Here is a 24,344-nt window from a genome sequence, read left to right as displayed (position 1 = left end):
TCCCCATTTACCTCCTCCCTTGCCATGCTGCTCAGCTCCGGTGTCTGCCTTTCTTCACTTCCTGGGTTGGTCACATGACCAATCCGAGCTGCCCATCAGAGCTCACACACGCCCCCACATTTCTTTGTTCTATGCGGTCTGATGGGCGGGGCTACACAGCGGACAATCTGTACAGGCAGTGTCCGACAGTGTGAGAGATGAGGCTGAGCTGCCGCTGCCTCATCTCTCTCTCCCGGCAGTTCCAGGAGCTCTGCAACTCTAGTAAGTTTTATCTGTAAAGATGATTGTATTAATACAAAAATGATTATAAGTTATATCTTGTTTGTGTTATCCCAATCCTTTTTATAGTGAGAACTGTGAGTATGATAGAGAGCACGACAGGTGAGGCTCTGCCTCCCCTGACTGCACGTCCCTGCCCTAGACCTAAGTGTAGTGCCTTAACCAGGGCCGGATTAAGGCTTGTGGGGGGCCCAGGGCAATGAAGAAGTTGTGGGGGCCCCAATAGTAAGATTGTTGCCAAACACCACTGAGTATATACACAGTGTATATGTGTGTGTGTATATATATATATATATATATATATATATATATATATATATAGCTGTGAGGTGAATCCTGAGGCATTGATGAAAGAAGTTACCAATCCTGTCTTTGAATCATACCATCACTATCACTTATTTTTGTGAGGTGATTAATGATACACCTTAAAGGAATTGTTCACAGCACTACTTTCTATCAGTATCAGTTGATGAGACTAAATTGATATCTGACTTAATTCAACGACTTAACAGTCTGGATATGATATTGAAATTCATGCATATTGATATCTGATTACAACCCCTGATAAAGTCCTAATGGACGAAACGCGTTGGATTTCTTCAAATATGTGGATTAGATCATACATCTGAATTACTGTATTGAAGATTTGACATCTTATACAACAGCTGATATCATCAGAATACAACTTCAGTTCATTGTCAAAATCAATATGTCCTTGTGTATTTGATGTACATGGTCTTAAGATAAGAATTTTATTATACCTTTTTTCTTTATTACAATACATTCACGAGTGATAAAGATTTATTGCAAATTTTATTAATAAATTATTTTTAATAATGTTCTTGTCTTTCTGAGGTGGCTATAGCTCCCATGAGAATCCTTTTCTTTGTGCTATTCTATCTTTGTACCTATTCTGACAGTAGGTATTTTCTCAGTGGTTTGAGCTCTTCCTAATTTAGCGCATTAAAGGGACGCAAGTATTATATATTTCTCTAACGTCCTAGTGGATGCTGGGGACTCCGTCAGGACCATGGGGAATAGCGGGCTCCGCAGGAGACAGGGCACATCTAAAAAGCTTTTTAGGTCACATGGTGTGTACTGGCTCCTCCCCCTATGACCCTCCTCCAAGCCTCAGTTAGGTTTTTGTGCCCGTCCGAGAAGGGTGCAAACTGGATGGCTCTCTTAAGGAGCTATTTAGTAAAGTTTTTTTTTAGGTTTCTAATCAGTGATTCCTGCTGGCGACAGGATCACTGCAACGAGGGACTTAGGGGAGAGACTGGCAACTCACCTGCGTGCAGGAGGATTGAAGTCTTAGGCTACTGGACACTGAGCTCCAGAGGGAGTCGGAACACAGGTCAGCCTGGGGTTCGTCCCGGAGCCGCGCCGCCGATCCCCCTTACAGACGCTGAAGAAAGACGGCGGAACGGAGGTCCGGAAACAGGCGGCAGAAGACTTCACAGTCTTCAGAGAGGTAGCGCACAGCACTGCAGCTGTGCGCCATTGTTGTCACACGGCTCACTGACACGGTCACGGAGGGTGCAGGGCGCTGCTGGGGGCGCCCTGGGCAGCAATATAAATACCTATTTGGCAAATAAATACATCACATATAGCCATTAAGGCTATATGTATGTATTTTAACCCAGGCCAGTTATTAAAAAACCGGGAGGAAAAGCCCGCCGAAAAGGGGGCGGAGCTTATTCTCCTCAGCACTCAGCGCCATTTTCCTGATCAGCTCCGCTGGTGAGGAAGGCTCCCACTCTCCCCTGCACTGCACTACAGAAACAGGGTTAAAAGAGAAGGGGGGCATAAATTGGCGATATAATGATATATTAAGAGCGCATATATAGAAACAACACCTTCTAGGGTTGTTATATACATTATAGCGCTTTTGGTGTGTGCTGGCAAACTCTCCCTCTGTCTCCCCAAAGGGCTAGTGGGTCCTGTCCTCTATCAGAGCATTCCCTGTGTGTGTGCTGTATGTCGGTACGTGTGTGTCGACATGTATGAGGAAAATGTTGGTGAGGAGGCGGAGCAAATTGCCTGTAATGTTGATGTCACTCTCTAGGGAGTCGACACCGGAATGGATGGTCTAATTATGGAATTACGTGATAATGTCAACACGCTGCAAGACGGTTGACGACATGAGATGGCCGGCGGACAAATTAGTACCGGTCCAGGCGTCTCAGACACCGTCAGGGGCTTGTAAAAACGCCCATTTACCTCAGTCGGTCGACAGACACAGACATGGACACTGACCCCAGTGTCGACGGTGAAGAAACATACGTAATTTTCATTTAGGGCCACGAGTTACATGTTAAGGGCAATGAAGGAGCTGTTACATATTTCTGATACTACAAGTACCACAAATAAGGGTATTTTGTAGGGTGTGAATAAACTACTTGTAGTTTTGCCTGAATCAGATAAATTAAATGAAGTGTGTGATGATACGTGGGGTTCCTCCGATAGAAAGTTATGGGCGGTATACCCTTTCCCGCCAGAAGTAAGGGCGAGTTGGGAAACACACCTTAGGGTGGATAAGGCGCTCACACGCTTATAAAAACATGGCGTTACCGTCTCTAGATACGGCCGCCCTCAAGAAGCCAGCTGATAGGAAGCTGAAAAATATCATGACAGTATATACACACATACTGGTGTTATACTACGACCAGCAATCGCCTCAGCCTGGATGTGCAGCGCTGAGGGGGCTTGGTCGGATTTCCTGACTGAAAATTTTGATACCCTTGACAGGGACAAGATTTTATTGACTATAGAGCATTTTAAGGATGCATTTCTATATATGCGTGATGCGCAGAGGGATATTTGCATTCTGGCATCAAGAGTAAATGTGATTTACATATCTGCCAGACGAAGACACGACAGTGGTCAGGTGAGGCAGATTCCAGACGGCATGTGGAAGTATTGCCGTATAAAGGGGCGGTCCATCGGACCTGGTGGCCATGGCAACAGCTGAAAAATCCACTTTTTGTTACCCCGAATCACATATCGGCAAAAAAGGACACAGTCTTTTCAGTCTCAGTCCTTTCGTCCCCATAGGGGCAGGCGGGCAAAGGCCAGTCATATCTGCCCAGGGGTAGAGGAAAGGGAAGAAGACTGCAGCAAGCAGCCCATTCCCAGGAACAGAAGCCCCTCACAGCTTCTGCCAAGTCCGCAGCATAACGCTGGGGCCGTACAAGCGGACTCAGGTGCGGTAGGGGGTCATCTCAAGAGTTTCAGTACGCAGGGGGCTCACTCGCAAGGGAACTCCGGGATCCTACATGTAGTATCCCAGGTGTACATTGGAAATTCGAGACATCTCCCCCTCACACAATTCACAGGCTGTATTCCCAGCAGGTGATAATCAAAGTACCCCTCTTACAACATGGAAGGGGGTAGTATCCCACACTATATTGTGGTACTGAAGCCAACCGGCTCGGTGAGATCTGAAATATTTGAACACTTACATACAAGCGTTCAAATCAAGATGGAGTCACTCAGAGCAGTGATAGCGAACCAGGAAGAAGGGGACGATATGGTGTCACTGGATATCAGGGACGCTTACCTACAGGTCCAAATTTGCCCTTCTCACCAAGGGTACTTCAGGTTCCTGGTACAGAACTGTCACTATCAGTTCAGACGCTGCCGTTTGGGTTGTCCACGGCGCCCCGGGTCTTTACCAAGGTAATGGCCGGAATGATGATTTTTCTTAAAAGGAAACATGGACGCTTTCCTGATAAGGGCAAGGTCCAGAGAACAGTTGGAGGTCGGAGTAGCACTATCTTAAGTAGTTCTACGTCAGCACGAGTGGATTCTAAATATTCCAAAATCGCAGCTTTTTCCGATGACACGTCTACTGTTCATAGGGATGATTCTGGACACAGTCCAGAAAAACGTGTTTCTCCCAGTGGAGAAAGCCAGGGAGTTCTCCGAGCTAATCGGGATCCTCCTAAAACCAGGAAAAGTGTCAGTGCATCATTGCACAAGAGTCCTGGTAAAAATGGTGGCTTATTACGAAGCAATTCCATTCGGCAGATTTCCCGCAAGAACTCTTCGGTGGGATCTGCTGGACAAATGGTCCGGATCGCATCCTCAGATGCATCAGCGGATAACCCTATATCCAAGGACAAGGGTGTCTCTCCTGTGGTGATTACAGAGTGCTCATCTTCTAGAGGGCCGCAGATTTGGCATTCAGGATTGGATGCCGGTGACCACGGAGGCCAGCCTGAGAGGCTGGAGAACAGTCACACAGGGAAAAAATTTCCAGGGAAGTGTGATTAAGTCTGGAGAATTCTCTCTGCATAAATAAGCTTAGAGCAAATTTATAAGGCTCTAAACTTAGCAAGACCTCTGCTTCAAGGTCAGCCGGTATTGATCCAGTGGGATAACATCACGGCAGTCGCCCACGTAAACAGAAAGGGCGGCACAAGAAGCAGGAGGGCAGTGACAAAACTGCAAGGATTTTTCGCTAGGCGGAAAATCATGTGATAGCACTGTCAGCAGTGTTCTTTCCGGGAGTGGACGACTGGGAAGCAGACTTCCTCAGCAGGCATGACCTCCACCCGGGAGAGTGGAAACTTCATAGGGAAGTTTTTCAGCATGATTGTGGACCGTTGGCAAAGACCAAAGGTGGACATGATAGCGTCCCGCCCGAAAAACGGGACAGGTATTCCGCCAGGTCATGAGACCTTCAGGCGATAGCTGTGGATGTTCTGGTAACACCGTGGGTGTACCAGTCAGTGTATGGGTTCCCTCCTCTGTTTCTCATAACCAAGGTATTGAGAATTATAAGACATAGAGGAGTATGAACTATACTAGTGGCTCCGGATGGGCCAAGAGGGACTTGGTACCCGGAGCTTCAAGAGATGCTCACAGAGGACTAAGGGCCTGGGGAGCTAAGAAGGGACTTGCTTCAGCAAGTACCATGTCTTTTCCAAGAATTACCGCGGCTGCGTTTGACGGCATGGCGGTTGAATACCGGATTCTGAAGGGAAAAAGGCATTCCATAAGAGGTCATACCTACCTTGGTCAAAGCCAGGAAGGAGGTGACCGCACAACGTCATCACCACAGGTGGTGAAAATATGTTGCGTGGGTAAGGCCAGGAAGGCTCCACGAAGGAAATTCAACTAGGTCGATTCTGCACTTCCTGAAAACAGGAGTGTTTTGAGTCTCAAATTGGGGTTCATTAAGATTTAAATTTCGGCCCTGTAGATTTTCTTCCAGAAAAAATTGACTTCAGTTCCTGAAGTCCAGATTGTAAAGGGTGTATTCCATATACAGTTCTTTTGTGCCTCTAGGGGCACCGTGAGATCTCAACATAGTGTTGGGATTCCTTAAAATCATATTGGTTTGAACCGCTCAAATCTGTGGATTTGAAATATCTCACATGGAAAGTGACCATGCTGTTGACCAATATCTCACATGGAAAGTGACCATGTTGTTAGTCCTGGCCTCGGCCAGGCGATTGTCAAAAAGAATGGGCGGTTTTGTTTTACAAAAGCCCATATTAGAATTTTCCATTTGAACAGGGCAGAACTGGGACTCGTCTCCAGTTTCTTCCTAAAGGGGTGTCAGCGTTGTCACCTGAAACAACCTATTGTGGTGCCTGCGGCTACTGGGGACTTGGAGGACTCCAAGTTACTAGACGTTGTCAGGGCCCTAAAAATATATATATATATATATATATAGTTAGGACGGCTGGAGTCAGAAAGTCTGACTTGCTGTTTATATTGTATGCACCCAACAAGCTGGGTGCTCCTGCTTCTAAGCAGTCTATTGCACGCTAGATTTGTAGTACAATTCAGCTTGCACATTCTGTGGCAGGCCTGCCACAGCCGAAATATGTAGATGCCCATTCCACAAGGAAGGTGGCCTCATCCTGGGCGGCTGCCCGAGGAGTCTCGGCATTATAACTTTGCCGAGCAGCTACGTGGTCAGGGGAGAACACGTTTGTAAAATTTTACAAATTTGATACTCTGGCTAAAGAGGACCTGGAGTTCTCTCATTCGGTGCTGCAGAGTCATCCGCACTCTCCCGCCCGTTTGGGAGCTTTGGTATAATCCCCATGGTCCTGACGGAGTCCCCAGCATCCACTAGGACGTTAGAGAAAATAAGAATTTACTTACCGATAATTCTATTTCTCGTAGTCCGTAGTGGATGCTGGGCGCCCATCCCAAGTGCGGATTGTCTGCAATGCTTGTACATAGTTATTGTTACAAAAATCGGGTTATTACTATTGTTGTGAGCCATTTTTTCAGAGGCTACTTCGTTTTGTTATCATACTGTTAACTGGGTTTAGATCACAAGTTGTACGGTGTGATTGGTGTGGCTGGTATGAGTCTTACCCGGGATTCAAGATCCTTCCTTATTGTGTACGCTCGTCCGGGCACAGTGTCCTAACTGAGGCTTGGAGGAGGGTCATAGGGGGAGGAGCCAGTACACACCATGTGACCTAAAAAGCTTTTTAGATGTGCCCTGTCTCCTGCGGAGCCCGCTATTCCCCATGGTCCTGACGGAGTCCCCAGCATCCACTACGGACTACGAGAAATAGAATTATCGGTAAGTAAATTCTTATTATATATATATATATATATATATATATATATATATATATATATATATACTGTGTCTAAGGGGGGCACAGCATCAGGAGCAACACACCCTCCCAGCATACAGAGAACTGCAGCATAACCTCTGTCCTGATGCTCCCCCTGTTGCCTCCCCCCCCCTCCCACACTCTCCAGAAATCTGGTAGACTTAACTCTCGTCCACAGAGCAGCGCGAACGCTGGAATCAATGTCTTCCTCTCCGCCTCCACAGAACAGCGGAAGCGGCGGCGGATGGCCAAACACCCCTCTTCCCAACCCCTTCCAGCAGCGCACACACACAGCAGCAGTCTGCGCTGATGCGCAGCTGCAAATACGTACTTGTGGGGGCCCAACCAGCAGAATGAAGGAACGGAACCCACGGCAGTTAGTTACGCCAGTGTGTGGGAGCCCAGCGACGATCGCCCCTGTCACCCCTAGCATAATCTGGCTCTGATCTTAACCATAAGTACTAAGTTACCATAGTCTATTTCTAATTCTGTTATCTTTCTTTTTTTCAGGAAGCTTATGGGAAGTTTCTGTCAGTTCGTGCTTATGACGATGAGCTTCGGAGTAAAGGCTTAGACTCAGACAGTGAAAAACCAAAGATGTGAGTTTGCATTTAAAATACAAATGTTTAGGATGCGAAATTTAGACAAGTTTTAATGCCAACTAGAACTGCATACAGTATGCACAGCGATTCTTTGGGTTGCAGATCAGCGGTGTTTGTAGTGATACGTGGCGTTAGTTTTAGCACATTTATAAATGTACAACTTGTTATAGCATGCAAGATGATGAGGCCAGTGTTATGTCTGGGCGACCTGGTTATCATTACAATATCCTAAGACTCAGCGTAGCTTGTGTTTGAGCTCTCAGCGGAGGACAGGTCAATTGTACATACCTGAGATGACAGTGTATTCTCCACTCTATCCCATTTTTTGTGAGGTTAATCCGCCGTGTGTTACACAGGAGAGGAAGGGCAAATTGCTTGAGGAACTGCTCATTTTTCTATGTATCTTTACGTGCATGGGTTATCTATTGGCTATAACTTGTTTAGGATTGGAATACTACACTATATTTCTCTGGCATCCAGAAGGGATACTGCGGTTTACTTAATATGATGGGGTATAGAAGGGGTCCAAAGGAGCCAGTGCACTTTAAATTTCTTTTACTGGGTATGCTGGCTCCTCCCCTGTATGGCCCCTCCCACAGGCAGTTTAGAAAAAATTGCCCTCAGGCGAGGATGTACACTCTGGGAGCTCCAGAGGAATTTTCTTCAGTTTTATTTTAAACTTTATCATTTTAGGTATACTGTCTGGGCAACAGTATACCTGCACCGTGGGAGTATACCTGCACTGTTGGAAGGGACGGTTACCGACCTCTGTAAGACGTCATAGCTGCTTCTCCGCTGCAGGACCCCGTCCTGAGAGGTGGTTGTTCCGTGGGGCACTGCGCCTTGGCGGTTACAACCGCAGCACCACCATACACCCCTAACACTGCCTGAAGGTGAGAAGAGTGGTGAATAAAAACCGGGGGCCCCAGTTCTTGGTGCAACGCGGTGGCGGCGTACGGGACCCTCCACGGGGGGGACCAGCTATAGCACCCCTGCGTACAACTGGCAGCGGTAGTGCAAACTAGCAAGCAGTGTGAGGTTTGTACCATATTTGGAGACATTGCCAGTATAAAGGTTATCTGTAGCTCCGGCTCCAGGGGAGGGTCAGGAGCCTTCTTGGCTCGGTGCCATGAAGACAATGATGGCTGACATGTCATCCCAGCTTGATGCTAATAAACAAACAAACAACACTACAGCTGCAACAGGCTGTTGCAGACCTAACAGCTAAGGCTGATGACAGACATCCTTCCCTCCATAGTTCAGGACCACTTAAGCCTGCCCTGCCTGCTCTTCTAGCAGGATCTTAGGAGGATATTCTGGAAGAGGGGGAGGAATTGGAACCTGATATAGAGGATTCCACTCCTGCACAAGGTATTGAACCCCAAATTGTTGCTATCAGGGATGTTCTGAAAGTTCCTTTGGAAGAAGCTGCTTCAAAGCAGTAATCCAACCCTTGAGGTTAATGGCCTCCATCTCCGCTGACAGGACACTGAGCTCCTGAGGGTGATGATCGCAAGCCCCCAAGGCGACCGCTCACTCCCGCAGCATTGCTGCCACCCCCTAACAGAGCCAGAAGATGGAGTGGTTAGTATGACGCCGGTGCCCTGGTAACTGGTCACCGGCGGGAATGGCGGTATAAGGGTCGTAGCGCAGCGCTGACAGGCTGCATTCCGGAGGGCTCAGCGGTACCATAGTGTGCGGCATTGTGAGGGGCGCCCTGGGCCAGCGCAACACCCTAACACTGGTCAAAACTAGCTAACAGGGGCTAATCCCACTGTTAGCTGCAGCAAACCTCAGGCCAGTATAAACTGATAAGTGCGGGAAGACGCTCCATTACAGGGGGTGGGGCTTCTCAGAGCGGATTCAGCACTCCCCAGCGCCATTTTATCTCTGCAGATCACAGACAGAGACGCTGACAGGGAGAGCTGACCCTCCACATGACTCCAGCTATCCTGTGCGGTACCAGAGGGTTATAGAAGAGGGGGGGGGGAGGAGAGAGTTATTAACAGTTTTAACCTATTAAGGTTACTCAGTCACCACCAGGCATTTATCATATAACTGCCTACTGGGGAGCTGTGTGTGCTGGCTCCTTATACTCTGTGTCTCTCTGAAGGTACTTGGGGGAAACTGTCTGACATTTTCCTGTGTGTGGGTGTGTATGTTATATATCTCACATTACCATGTCTAGGGACTCTGTATCTTGTGCTGCAGAGTGTGTTTCCTCTCCAGAGGAGTCTGTTCCATGTACTCAGGAATGCAATGTACTGTCTCAACCTTCTGAATCCGAACCCTCATGGGTGGCTTCTCTTAAGGGAATGATATCCCAGATTTCATCTAGGAGAGCTCATAATGAGACTGAAACACAGGTTTTGAAAAGATCTGTAGAGGTTTTGTCGTTTTCTGCTCCCGCTACCTCATCCAAAACCCCTGAGATATATCCTAAAAAGCGTGCTCTTGCCCAAATAATGCAAGTCGACACTGGTACCGACTCTGATACAGGAGACGGTGAGGGGAATATCCTGGGGGGTGAGGCATCCCTTGCTAAGGGGGTGCAACTCATGATTGAAGCTATTAGGGACATTTTACACATTACTGATAAGGTACCTGAGCAGGTAGAGGAGGCTTACTTTACAGACACTAAGAAATCCTCCCTTACATTCCCTGCATCTAAGGAATTAAATGCATTGTTTGAAAAATCCTGGGAAAACCCAGAGAAAAAATTCTAGATTCCTAAAAGGGTTCCCATTGCTTTTCCTTTCCCTGAGGAGGATAAGAAAAAGTGGGAAAACCCGCCAGTAGTTGACGCTTCTGTTTCTAGATTGTCTAAGAATGTGGTTTTGCCTGTCCCTGGGTTCACCGCATTGAAAGAGCCGGGCGACCGCAAGATTGAGACTACACTCAAATCTTTATACACCGCAAATGGCGTAGCTTTAAGACCCACTATTGCTTGTGCATGGATTTCTAAAGCCATAGTAAAGTGGTCAGGCACTTTACTAGAGGAGTTAGATTCTATGGATAGAAGTGACATTGAATTTTTTTACGTCACATACAGGATTCTGCAGGTTTCATGGTGGACGCCATGAAAGACCTGGGACATCTGAATGCGAGAACTTCTTCCATGGCTGTCTCAGCACGCAGAGGACTCTGGCTGCGCCAAAAGTCTGTGGATGTGAATCCAAGAAAAATGTGGAGAACCTACCATTCACAGGTCAGGCTCTGGTTGGAGAAGCGTTAGATGCGTGGCAACTGCAGGTAAGTCAACTTTTCTTCCCTCTGCTACACCACCGACTAGGAAATCATATCCTACATCTGCGATGCAGTCCTTTCGGACCTCTAAAGTTAAAAAGTCTAAATCCCTTTCCATTTTCTTTAGAGGTGGTCGGGGGAAATCCCGAAAACCTGCAACCACTGGTTCCTAGGAACAGAAACCTGGTTCTGCTTCCTCAAAATCCTCGGCATGACGGTGGACCTCCCAGCCTGGCGATCGGGCAGGTGGGAGCAAGACTAAGAAATTTCAGACATGTCTGGGCGTCCTCATGACTGGATCCCTGGGTACAGGATATTGTTACGCAGGAGTAGAGACGGGAGTTTCAAGAACTCCCACCTCACAGATTCTTCAAATCAGGCTTGCCAGCTTCGCTGACAGAAAGTGCTATCCTACAGGAAGCCATTCAAAAATTGCCAAGGTCAAATGTCATTGTTTCAGTTCCACCTCACCTACAACACAAAGGTTATTATTCAAACCTGTTTGTGGTACTGAAATCAGACGGTTCGGTAAGACCGATATTGAACCTGAAGTAATTGAACCCCTACTTGAGGAAATTCAAATTCAAGATGGAGTCTCTGAGTGCGGTGATCTCAGGTCTGGAGGAGGGGGAATTCCTGGTATACCTGGATATCAAGGATGCATACCTTCACATCCCGATCTGGCCGCCTCACCAGGCTTATCTCAGATTTGCGCTGCTGGACCATCACTATTAGTTCCAGGTGCTGCCGTTTGGCCTCTCCACGGCACCAAGGGTGTTCACCAAAGTAATGGCGGAAATGATGCTACTCCTTCGTAAGCAGGGTGTAAACATAATTCCTTATCTGGACGATCTTCTGATAAAAGCGTCTTCCAGGGAGAAGCTTTTGCAGAGCATTGCTCTCTCAACTCGACTACTCCAGGATCATGGATGGATCCTGAATCTTCCAAAGTCGCATCTGGAGCCGACAAGGAGACTGTCCTTCCTGGGGGTGATCCTCGACACGGAAGTACAGAGGGTGTTTCTGCCGGAGGAGAAAGCATTGGTGATCCAAACAATGGTCCGGGATGTCCTGAAGCCAGCCCGGATATCGGTTCATCAGTGCATTCGCCTTCTAGGGAAGATGGTTGCCTCCTACGAGGCTCTACAGTACGGAAGATTTCATGCACGGTCTTTCCAACTGGATCTCCTGGACAAATGGTCGAGATCTCATCTTCACATGCACCAGAGGATACGTCTGTCACCGAAAGCCAGAATATCGCTCCTCTGGTGGCTGCAAACTTCTCACCTACTAGAGGGCCGCAAGTTCAGGATTCGGAATTGGATCCTCCTAACCACGGATGCAAGTCTCAGAGGTTGGGGAGCAGTCACGCAAGGGGAAAACTTCCAAGGAAGGTGGTCAAGTCTGGAATCCATCCTTTCCGATAAAGAACTGGAACTAAGGGCCGTGTACAATGGTCTTCTACAGGTGGCACATCTTCTATGAGATCAGGCCATTCGGGTTCAGTTGGACAATGTTACGACAGAGGCCTACATAAACCAACAAGGAGGAACGAAGAGTAGAGCTGCAATGTCACAGGTAACAAGAATCATCCTCTGGGCAGAAAAGCACGTGGTGGCACTGTCAGCAATCTTCATTCCGGGAGTGGACAGCTGGGAAGCGGACTTCCTGAGCAGATTCGATCTCCATCCGGGAGAGTGGGGCCTCCACCCAGAGGTGTTCGCAGAGGTGACAAGTCTTTGGGGCGTACCTCAAATAGACATGATGGCCTCACACCTCAACAAGAAGCTTCGGAGGTATTGTTCCAGGTCGAGGGATCCACAGGCAGTGGCGGTGGACGCCCTGGTAACTCCGTGGGTGTTCAAGTCAGTGCATGTGTTACCTCCACTTCCACTCATCCCAAGGATTCTCAAAACAATCAAAAGAACAAGAGTTCAGGCGATCCTCAATGCTCCGGACTGGCCAAGAAGGGCTTGATACGTGGATCTTCTGGAGTTACTGCTGAAAGATCCGATGCCTCGTCCTCTTCGAGAGGACCTTCTGCAACGGCATGGAGGTTGAACGCCAGATCTTAGCTTGGAAGGGTATTCCGAACAAGGTTATTCCTACCCTGATACAGGCTAGGAAAGGAGTAACGTCAAAACATTATCATCGGACTTGGAAAAAGTACGTGTCTTGGTGTGAATCGAAGAAGTTTCCTACGGTGGAGTTTCAACTTGGAAGGTTTCTCCTCTTCCTGCAAGCAGGGGTGGATGTGGGCCTGCGCCTGGGCTCCATAAAAGTCCAGATTTCGGCCTTGTCCATTTTCTTCCAGAGACAATTGGCTGCCCTACCTGAGGTTCAGACTTTCCTGAAAGGGGTTCTGCACATCCAACCTCCCTTTGTGCCTCCTACGACACCTTGGGATCTTAACGTGGTGCCACAGTTCCTGCAATCGGATTGGTTCGAGCCTTTACAGGAGGTTGAGGTCAAGTTTCTTACTTGTAAGACTGTCACACTGTTGACATTGACATCTGCTAGACGTGTGTCGGAATTGGGGGCATTGTCCTACGAGAGCCCCTACTTGATTTTTCATGAAGATAGAGCTGAGCTCAGGACACGTCAGTAATTTCTTCCAAAGGTTGTGTCGGCTTTTCATATCAACCAACCTATTGTGGTGCCAGTGGCTACTGACTCCTCAATTACCTCAAAGTCCTTGGATGTTGTGAGGGCTTTGAAGATTTGTGATGAGAACTTCTCTTCACAGAAAGTCAGATGCTCTGTTTGTCCTTTTATGATCCCAACAAGGTTGAGTGGCCTGCTTCTAAGCAGACGATTTCTCGCTGGATCAGGTTTACTATCCAGCATGCTTATTCTGCGGCAGGATTGCCGTGTCCGAAATCCGTTAAGGCCCACTCGACTCGTAAAGTGGGTTCTTCCTGGGCGGCTGCTCGGGGTGTCTCGGCTTTACAGCTTTGCCTAGCAGCTGCTTGATCAGGGTCGAACATGTTTGCTAAGTTCAAAAAGTTCGATACTTTGTCCTCTGAGGACCTAACATTTGGTCAATCAGTTCTGCAGGAGCCCTCGCGCTCTCCCTCCCGTACTGGGAGCTTTGGTACATCCCTCATGGTACTAATGTGGACCCCAACATCCTCTAGGACGTAAGAGAAAATAGGATTTTAATTACCTACCGGTAAATCCTTTTCTCGTAGTCCATAGAGGATGTTGGGTGCCCGCCCAGCGCTTCGTTTTCCTGCAGTTGTTAATTGGTTCAGTGCTGCCTTGTTCCTTGGGTCAGTACTGTATTGTTACTTGGTTAAGTACTGTTCAGCTATTGCTGACTTGATACAAACTGGTTAGCTTGGTTTTCTGTTATGTGTGAGCTGGTGTGAATCTCACCACTATCTGTGTATTTCCTTCTCTCGAATTATGTCCATCTCCTCGCGCAGTTTCTAGACTGAGTCTGGTAGGAGGGGTATAGAGGGAGGAGCCAGCCCACACTATTAAAGTCTTAAAGTGCCCATGGCTCCCAAGGGACCCGTCTATACCACATGGTACTAATGTGGACCCCAGCATCCTCTACGGACTACAAGAAAAGGATTTACCGGTAGGTAATTAAAAATAGGATTTTAATACCTACCGGTAAATCCTTTTCTCTTAGTCTGTAGAGGATGCTGGGGACTCCGTAAGGACCATGGGGTATAGACGGGATCCGCAGGAGACATGGGCACACTATAAGACTTTCAATGGGTATGAACTGGCTCCTCCCTCTATGCCCCTCCTCCAGACCTCAGAAAACTGTGCCCAGGGAGACGGACGTTTTGATGAAAGATTTATTGTTTAAACACGGTGAGTGTCATACCAGCTCACACCACGAACATACCGCAGAACGTGGTAGTCAAAAAAAAAAGAAAAACCAGGCCACGGCATGGACAATACACAGTGCATGCTGAGAGAATAAGTAACACAACCAGTGTGTCAACACAACCAATAATAAAACACCGCATGCCATGACATGCACAACGTCAGCAACAGCCTGACAGAAAAGAAACACCACAAGAGTGTAACCATAACCAATAACTGCAGACACAGTACGCACTGGGATGGGCGCCCAGCATCCTCTACGGACTAAGAGAAAAGGATTTACTGGTAGGTACCAAAATCCTATTTTCTCATACGTCCTAGAGGATGCTGGGGACTCCGTAAGGACCATGGGGTTTAAACCAAAGCTCCAGACCGGGCGGGAGAGTGCGTACGACTCTGCAGCACCGATTGAGCTAACATGAGGTCCCCATCAGCCAGGGTATCAAACTTGTATAGCTTAGCCAAAGTGTTTGAACCCGACCAAGTATCCACTCGGCAAAGTTGAACCAGCGAGACTCCTCGGGCATCCGCCCAAGAAGAGCCCATCTACCTAGTAGAATGGGTCACCACCGACTTCGGTAACGGCAATCCAGCCGTAGAACGAGCATGCCGAATCGTATCACAGATCCAGCGTGTAACAAACTGGCGCCAATCACGCTGGGGCATACCGGACAAACAGAGCCTCTGAATCCCCAATCTGAGCCAAATTGACGACATAAACATTCAAAGCCCTGACTACATCGAGAGACCTTGAATCAGCCAATGCTTAAGCAACCACAGGCATCAAATAGGCAGGTTTCTGTGAAACACCGAAACCACATTTGGCAGAACTATTATCCGAGTTCTCAATTCCACTCTATCCACCTGGAAGATCAAACAGGGGCTCTTGTGAGACCCAGCCGCTACTTCCGACATCTGCCCTGCGGACGCCAAAGCCAAAAGCATGACCACTCTCCAAGAGAGAAACTTTAACACAACCTTTCATAAAGGTTCCAAACAAGCATGACCACTCTCCAAGAGAGAAACTTTAACACAACCTTTCATGAAGGTTCCAAACATTTTGACACAAGAAAACACAACACCACGTCAAGGTCCCACGGTGCCAATGGGGCGCACATGGAGGTTGGATTTGCAGTACTCCTTCCACGAAGGTCCGAACTTCCGGAAAGTTGCCAATTCTTTCCCGAAAGAAAATTTACAAGGCCAAAGCCGCACTGAAATGGAGCCTAACTTTAGGCCTGCACCCACACCTGCTTGCAAAGAATGGAGAAGAACGACCCAGTTGAAAACGTCCGTAGTAGCCTTCTTGGAGTCACACCAATACACACATTTTCTCCAAACACGGTGGTAAGGCTTCGCCGTTACTTATTTTCTAGCCCGAAGAAGTGTGGAAACGACTTCACTGGGAATATCCTTTCTGGTTAGGATATGGCGTTCAACCGCCACGCCGTCAAACACAGCCGCGGTAATATTTGATATTTAATACACGTCCAGATCTTGTTTTAACAGTTCCTCACGTAGAGGAAAAGGCCAGGGATCTTCTATGAGGAAATCTTGAAGAACTGGATACCAAGCCCTCCTCGTTTAGACCGGAACAGTGCGGATCCCCTGAACCTTTGTTCTTCTTACGATCAACACCTTCAGAAGAGTGAAACCGGAGGGACCAACTGAAAACACCCAAGGTGTCCCGAGGACGTCCACTGCTATAGTTTGAGTGTCCTCTGACCTGGAATAATATCTCGGAGATCTCTCGTTGAGGCGAGACGCCAACTTGTCCAATTGAGGCACTCCTCAACGACTTGTCGCTTCAGCGAAAATTTCTCGATGACGACCGTATTTCTCTCGGATGGAGATAGCGTCTGCAGAGGAATCTATTTCTCCGACGGTCACATCTGGAACGAAGACTGCTAATATAGCGTTTACCAGTCTTTCCACCCAGCGGAAAACTTTTTCGGCATCTGCCATTGTCGCTTTGCACCTTGTTCCGCCCTAGCGGTTTACTTACACCACTGCTGTCAAGTCGTCCGACAGAATTAACACGGGCAGATCACGAAGCATATGTTCATTGAAAATAGCTCTTAATTCAAGAAAGCTTATTGCAGACAAGCCTTCCAGCTCGACCTTTTCCTCTGGAAATACTTCCCTTGCAAGGACTGCTCCCCAGTCTCAGAGATCTGCATGCATGGACACCAGGATCTCATCCTGGATTCCGAACCTTCGTCCCTCTAGGAGGTGAGAACTGAGCCGACACCACAGGAGCGAAAACCTGTCCATTAGGATTATATTCCGGCGCATGCGCAAGTGAGATCCGGACCACATTTCCAACTGGCCCCGTGGAAACCACTCTGGCATTTGACCTGCTCACCGAAAAGGCCTTCTAGGCCGCGCCAATCTTCTTCATCAACGGAACATATTGATGGATTGTCACTGCAAATCTGATCCGACTCCAGATCCTCAGACCTCTTTCCACAGGAAGCCACAGAACTGAAACCGTTCCGTATCTACTCTGATACCCACCTCCGACGCCTGCGTCGTTGGGAATAACAGCCTTCCCCTGTGTTGAAGAACAGTCAGAGAGAAAACAACGATTTGCACCACTTGTGTCTTGACCTCGCCTTAATCAGGAGAATGTCCCAGTACAGAACCACAATAACGCTTACTATCGAAAGAATACCATCCCACTGCCATCACTCCGGTGAAATGGTAAAGACAATCCTGGACATCCACCCAGGTAATCTAAATGCGGAGAACAACGCATTTAAACCTCTAGTTTTTTTTTTTTGTTTGTTTATTTAACCGGGACAGCAGGACAATGTCCTGAACCTGACGCACCTTTGGTATGGCGTCGCGTACTACCTCCCCTTCCAGAGGGGAAACGGCAAGATCTATTTTACGCTCTTTCCCATTTATACCGGAGGGTCGGAAACATTGGAAAGAATCCCCAGCCGTAGATGTCTCAGTCTCCCGCCTCTCTAAGAAGGCGGTGTTACCGGCCTCTAGGTCTTTTCAGCTCAAGGACCCTGGAGATAGAAAAATAGAAACTACATTAAAGTCTATTTACACTGAGGCTGGTTTATCACAAAGACCTGTGGTAGCGGGTTGCTGGATGACACATGCCATTCACACCTGGGCAACTCAAATTCAAGATGGCCTTGCGGGGGATATGCCCCTGGTGACTACAGTGACCCTCATTAAGCACATTCAGGACACTGCACAAGTACTGTGTGACTCTCTCAAGAAAATAGGCACTATTAATGCTAGAACTACTACCATGGCAGTGTCGGTGCGCAGAGCTTTGTGGTTGCGTCAGTGGATTGCCGACGCAGATTCCAAGCGCAGTGTGGAGTCTCCCTTTTTCAGTGGAATTGTTTTTTGGGATTGTGTTGGGATACATGGCTTTCTAAGGTCACTGCGGGGAAATCCACGTTTCTCCCCTCTGGGTCCCCACCGGTTAGGCATGCCTACCCTGGGCCATCTTCTCATTCCTTTTGGACCTCTAGATTCAGGTCAAGAGCCAGAAGTGCCTCCAATGCGGCACGAGGCACCAGAGGTAAGACTAGAAAACCAGCTGCTACCGCTGTTTCGCTATAGCGCTCCTCCCCTATGACTTTTCAAATCAGGCTTACCAGTTTTGGTAAATACAAGAGTTACGCTACAACAGGCTATCCTAAAATTGGTCCAGTCCCAAGTCATTGTTCCAGTACCACTGTTGCAACAAAGAAAAGGTTACTACTCCAACCTGTTCGTGGTACCGAAACCAGACGGTTTGGTAAGGTTCGGTAAGGCCCATTCTGAATCTCAAAACCTTGAACCCTTACCTCAAGGTTTTTAAGTTCAAGATGGAATCCCTGCGAGCTGTGATTGCAGGCCTGGAAGAACGGGAGTTCATGGTCTCTCTGGATATAAAGGACGCTTATCTCCATATCCCCATTTGGCCTCCTCACCAAGCTTATCTGAGGCTTGCCCTCTTGAACGATCACTACCAGTTTCAGGTGTTACCCTTCGGCCTGTCCACAGCTCCGAAGGCCTTCACGTAGGTGATGGCGGAGGTGATGATCCAACTCAGAGTCCAGCGGGTCAATATTGTCCCTTATCTGGACGATCTCTTGATAAAAGCAAGATCCAAGGAGCTTTTATTGCACCATATAGACCGCACTATCTAACTTCTGTCATGCCATGGGTGGATCCTCAATTTCCAGAAGTCCCAACTGGAACCGACTCAGCGACTACTGTTCCTGAGAATGTTACTGGATACGGCGGCCCAAAAAGTGTTCCTCCCAGTGGACAAAGCGAGAACACTTCAGGAGATGGTCCGAATGATCCTCCGACCTACGCGAATATCCATCCATCTTTTCATAAAATTGTTGGGAAAGATGGTAGCCTCATACGAGGTGATTCAGTATGGACAGTTCCACGCCAGACCGTTTCAATTGGATCTCCTGAGCAAGTGGTCCGGATCACATCTTCAGATGCACCGGATAATACGTCTGTCACCTCAGACCAGGATTTCCCTCCTGTGCTGGCTATAGTCCTCTAACCTACTGGAGGGTCGAAGTTTCGGGATCCAGGATTGGGTCCTCCTCACGACAGATGCGAGTCTGAGGGGATGGGGAGCTGTCGCCCAAGGGGCTCAGTTCCAAGGCAGATGGTCAACCCACGAAGCCCTACTTCCAATCAACATTCTGGAACTTCGGGCGATCTACAATGCTCTGCTTCAGGCCTCTCCTCTACTCAGGGATCAGGCGATCCAAGTTCGGTCGGACAACGCCACGGCGGTGGCTTACATAATATCGACAAGGAGGGACAACAAGTAGAGCCTGCATGCGAGAGGTGTCAAAGATACTCCTCTGGGCAGAAAGACCCGCAAGAGCACTGTGTGCCATCTTCATCCCGGGGGTGGACAACTGGGAAGTGGACTTCCTGAGTCGTCACAATCTCCACCCGGGAGAGTGGAGTCTCCACCAACAGGTGTTTCAACAGATCATCGACTTGTGGGGTTGCCCACAGATGAACTTAATGGCTTCTCGACTCAACAAGAAGCTTCCCTGGTATTGCTTAAGGGCAATAGACACGCTGATGTCTCTTTGGCCTTATCGGTCGGTTTACCTGTTTCCTCCGATTCCGTTGCTCCCGAGGGTGATCAAACGAATCAGGAATCGGGGAGCAATTCTGATTGCCACGAATTGGCCTCGGAGGGCGTGGTACGCAGTTCTTCTGGACATATCCATGACAGACCTTTGAAAAAGCTGCAGGACCTGCAGCGAAACGCGTCAGGTGTTCTCGCCTACCACCGACCACGTGCTGATATACGAGTGCCCGGACCAAACTGGACCATTGCAATCCCTTGGTGAATGGACTTTACCCCAGGCTAATTTGAGCCTCTTTCTGCAAAGAGACAGCTCCGCAAACTGGTGAGGATATAGGAACAGCATTTTAACCCTTTACTCAAAGTACTTTCCAAAGGGATTTTCTTCCTCCAGCGGCGCAAGAGTGGTAAAGTAATCATTGGGACTGTGCCATCAGTTTCTTAAATAATCTCCATATCACCACTGGTCCAGTTATCACTAACAGGAACGGACACTATGATTTAAAAAAAACCTTGTCGGTGGAAGTGTTTTACTAGTTTTTATTGCAGTATTTTAATAAATGTTGCTATTTTTTCATTCAATCCATCTATGACTGTCAGTTTATACACATAAGCGCTGCTATTTTTTTGTTGGTTTATGGTTGGTGTCTACAGGATTGACTAATCCTGTGTGTTTAGCAGCAGCATTAGATCAGTAACCCTTTCTGCGCCCGAGCATCTGTTTTTTGTTAAACTTATTTTTGCATATCCATGACAGACCCTTGGCCCCTGCCACTGTAAAAAGTTCTTCTACAACAAGGACCGTTCGTCTACCTGGACTTAAGGCGTCTTCATTTGACGGCTTGGAAGTTGAGCAGAACATCCTAGCTGGAAAAGGCCTTTCCAGGAAAGTTATTGCAACCATGGTTCAGGCCAGAAAACTGGTAACGTCGAAGCACTATCCTGATATCTGGAGGAGATATGTCTCCTGGTGTGAGGAACGTACATATCCACCTGCGGAGTTTCACTTGGGACGTCTCTTACACTTCCTGCAGGCTGGTGTGAATAAGGGCTTACGTCTGGAATCCCTTAAGGTCCAGCTTTCAGCTCTTTCAATTTTCTTCCAGAAGACGTTGACAATGTTGCCAGAGGTTAAGACCTTCCTGCAAGGAGTTCTCCACGTACAACCTCCGTTTGTGCCGCCTACAGCACCCTGGGACTTGAATGTGGTATTGGAATTTCTACAGTCCTCCTTGTTTGAATCCATTATGACGGTAGAGGACAATTACCTTACGTGGAAGATGGTGATGTTGTTGGCCCTGGCTTCTGCTAGGCGTGTCTCCGAATTGGGGGCCTTATCCTGCAAAATTACTTACCTGATCTTTTATGAGGACAGAGCTGAACTCAGGACTAGACAGCAGTTTTTGCCGAAAGTTGGCTCGGCATTCCACTTGAATCAACCGATTGTAGTCCCGTCAAGTTCTGGTACATCTCCCCCCCCCCCCCCCCCCCTGCCACTTTCGCTAGATGCCGTGAGCGCCTTGAGGCTCTAAGTTAAAGAACTGCTTGGATCAGAAAGACTGATTCCTTGTTCGTGCTATATGATGCGCAGATAAAGGGTTGCCCTGCTTCTAAGCAGTCCATTGCTCATTGGGTTAGGTTGACTTTCCAACAGGCCTTTGTGTCTGCAGCCTTGCCTGTTCCACGGTCTCTGAAGGCCCACTCTACAAGATCTGTGGGGTCTTCCTGGGCAGCTGCCCGTGGAGTCTCGGCTTTACAACTGTGCCGAGCTGCTACCTGATCGGGGAAGAACACCTTTGTGAAGTTCTACAACTTTGATACCCTGCCAAAGAGGATACCCAGTTTGGGCATGCGGTATTGCAGGCGTTTCCGCACGTTCTGGATGCTTCGGGACGTCCCCATCGTATTAAGTAAACCCCAGTATCCTTTATGGATGCCAGAGAAAACAGGATATTAATACCTACCGGTAAATTCCTTTCTCGTAGTCCATAAGGGATACTGGGTGCCCGCCTCAGTGTGTTGACTTCTCTGCAGGTTTTATCTTTTCCAAAAGTTATCTGTTCAGCTGCTGCTGTTTTGTTCCAGCCATTTGCTGGTTATATTATGTTATGGTGTGCTGGTGTGTGAATCTCACCACTCATTGTTTGTTCCTTCTCTCAAGTATGTCCTTTCTCCTTCGGGCACTATTTTGCTTATCTGCCTGTGGAAGGGGGCATAGAGGGGAGGAGCCAGTGCACCGGCTCCTTTGGACCCCTTCTATACCCCATCGTATTAAGTAAACCCCAGTATCCCTTATAGACTACAAGTAAGGGATTTACCGGTAGGTATTAAAATCCTGTTTTGTCATTAATCTATATAGGATATCCACTATAACCTGAAATTTAACGCTCTCCTTCCAACTCCCCCGCCCCTTACTACACTGCCACTTCATTATACTCCTGGTATTGCTCGAGCTGAACTACTTTTCTCATAACGATGCTATTTATAGGCAGCAGTTAAAATTGTGATTTTCTACAGTGTTTTGGTTGATCATCAAGCCTCGGATGCCAATATTAGTGATATCAGGTGATGCGTCTCTAATTACCGGAATAATTAAGAGAACGCGAAATGCTGTGTGTTTGTTTTGTACAGAAACCTGTCTGGCAGAAGATGGTTGATTAAGGAAGAATTGGAGAACTTGTTAGTAGAAGAAATGTGTGACCAAGATGTAAGTAATGTCTGTTTTTATGAGAAATAACTAAAATGTTCCATGTGTTAATTGTCAAAGGGATGTTTGGTACAATTGATAATTTATCATAAACAACATAATATAATTTTCATTTTGGTGGGTAAGTAATAGCCATAAATTGCTCCCTTAATTGTGTACTTATTTCTCTTACGTCCTAGAGGATGCTGGGGACTCCGCAAGGACCATGGGGTATAGACGGCTCCGCAGGAGACATGGGCACTTTAAGACTTTAGAATGGGTGTGCACTGGCTCCTCCCTCTATGCCCCTCCTCCAGACCTCAGTTAGATCCTGTGCCCAGTGGAGACTGGATGCACTGCAGGGGAGCTCTGAGTTTCTCTGAAAAGACTTTTGTTAGGTTTTTTATTTTCAGGGAGCACTGCTGGCAACAGGCTCCCTGCATCGTGGGACTGAGGGGAGAGAAGCAGACCTACTTAAATGATAGGCTCTGCTTCTTAGACTACTGGACACCATTAGCTCCAGAGGGTCGGAACGCAGGTCTCATCCTCGCCGTTCGTCCCGGAACCGCGCCGCCGTCGTCTTCACAGAGCCGGAAGATAGAAGCCGGGTGAGTATGAGAAGAAAGAAGACTTGAAAGGCGGCAGAAGACTTCAGATCTTCAATGAGGTACACACGCATCGGTAACGCTGCGTGCCATTGCTCCCAACACACACAGAAGGCACTGTACGGGTGCAGGGTGCAGGGGGGGCGCCCTGGGCAGCAATTATTACCTCAAAAACAGCACTGGCACAGATCTCAGATACTGCGGAGGTAGTATAGTATAAAATCCCCGCCAGTATAAAGAACTTGAGCGGGACCGAAGCCCGTCGTTGAGGGGGCGGGGCTTGATCCTCCAGCACTAACCAGCGCCATTTTCTCCACAGCATGCTGCAGAGAAGTTCTCCCGGACTCTCCCCTGCTGAAATAACGGGGCAAAAACAAGGGGGGGGGGCACATTTATTTGGTGCAGATTGTACATGTATGTATTTATATATATATATATATATATATCAAAAAAATAAAGTACCCCTTTTTTTTGCGCTAGGAAACTATACAGCTCACACCACTGAGAAATACCTCTTGTCAGATAAGGCAAAGAATGGGGAACAGATCTAAGAAATTCTCATGGGAGCTCAACCACTTCAGATTTCACATACAAATGTGTTTATTTTAAAATGATTTTCTAAACAGTAAAAACTGTACTCATATAAAAATGTCAATAAAACATACACATGACTTTACTTTACAAATGGACAGTATGGACAAATATTTATCTTGATGATTTTTGGTAATATCCACATCAATTTTTCAATGAAGCGTTCAGATGTATGTTCAAATCACAATTGCGTGAATGCCCAATTGTGATTTGAACATACATCTGAACGCTTCATTGAAAAATTGATGTGGATATTACCAAAAATCATCAAGATAAATATTTGTCCATACTGTCCATTTGTAAAGTAAAGTCATGTGTATGTTTTATTGACATTTTTATATGAGTACAGTTTTTACTGTTTAGAAAATCATTTTAAAATAAACACATTTGTATGTGAAATCTGAAGTGGTTGAGCTCCCATGAGAATTTCTTAGATATATATATATATATATATATATATATAAGCGCTATTTAGGCTGGGACCTTGGTTTCAGTATATTGTGGCGCTGGGTGTGTGCTGGCATACTCTCTCTCTGTCTCTCCAAAGGGCCTTATTGTGGGTCAGTCCCCATATTCATATATCCCAGTGTGTGTGGGGGTGTCAGTACGTGTGTGTCGACATGTCTGAAGCGGAAGGCTCGTCTAGGGAAGATGCAGAGAAGATGGTGGTGGTGTCTCCGTCGGCACAGCCGACACCTGATTGGGTGGACATGTGGAATGTTTTGAATGCTAATGTGGCTTTATTACAGATTGGACAAAGCAGAATCCAAAGACAAGCAGGGAATTAACCCGTGGCTTTTACTGTGTCCCACGACC

At 47.4% G+C, this 24,344-nt stretch overlaps 1 protein-coding gene across 1 annotated transcript in view; it reads left to right on the top strand.

Annotated features, from left to right (window-relative positions):
- MRPS9 (mitochondrial ribosomal protein S9) overlaps nucleotides 1-24,344 on the top strand; it is a 216,974-nt gene that overhangs the window by 152,691 nt on the left and 39,939 nt on the right. Inside the window, exons 6-7 of the mRNA XM_063953421.1 lie at nucleotides 7,380-7,468; nucleotides 22,278-22,353. Of these exons, the coding sequence (XP_063809491.1) occupies nucleotides 7,380-7,468; nucleotides 22,278-22,353 (165 nt within the window). The remainder of the gene's footprint in view (nucleotides 1-7,379; nucleotides 7,469-22,277; nucleotides 22,354-24,344) is intronic.

The sequence above is a fragment of the Pseudophryne corroboree genome, chromosome 2, assembly GCF_028390025.1.
Source record: "Pseudophryne corroboree isolate aPseCor3 chromosome 2, aPseCor3.hap2, whole genome shotgun sequence".
In the NCBI taxonomy this organism is placed as follows: domain Eukaryota; kingdom Metazoa; phylum Chordata; class Amphibia; order Anura; family Myobatrachidae; genus Pseudophryne; species Pseudophryne corroboree.
This window is presented reverse-complemented; position numbering and strand designations above follow the sequence as displayed.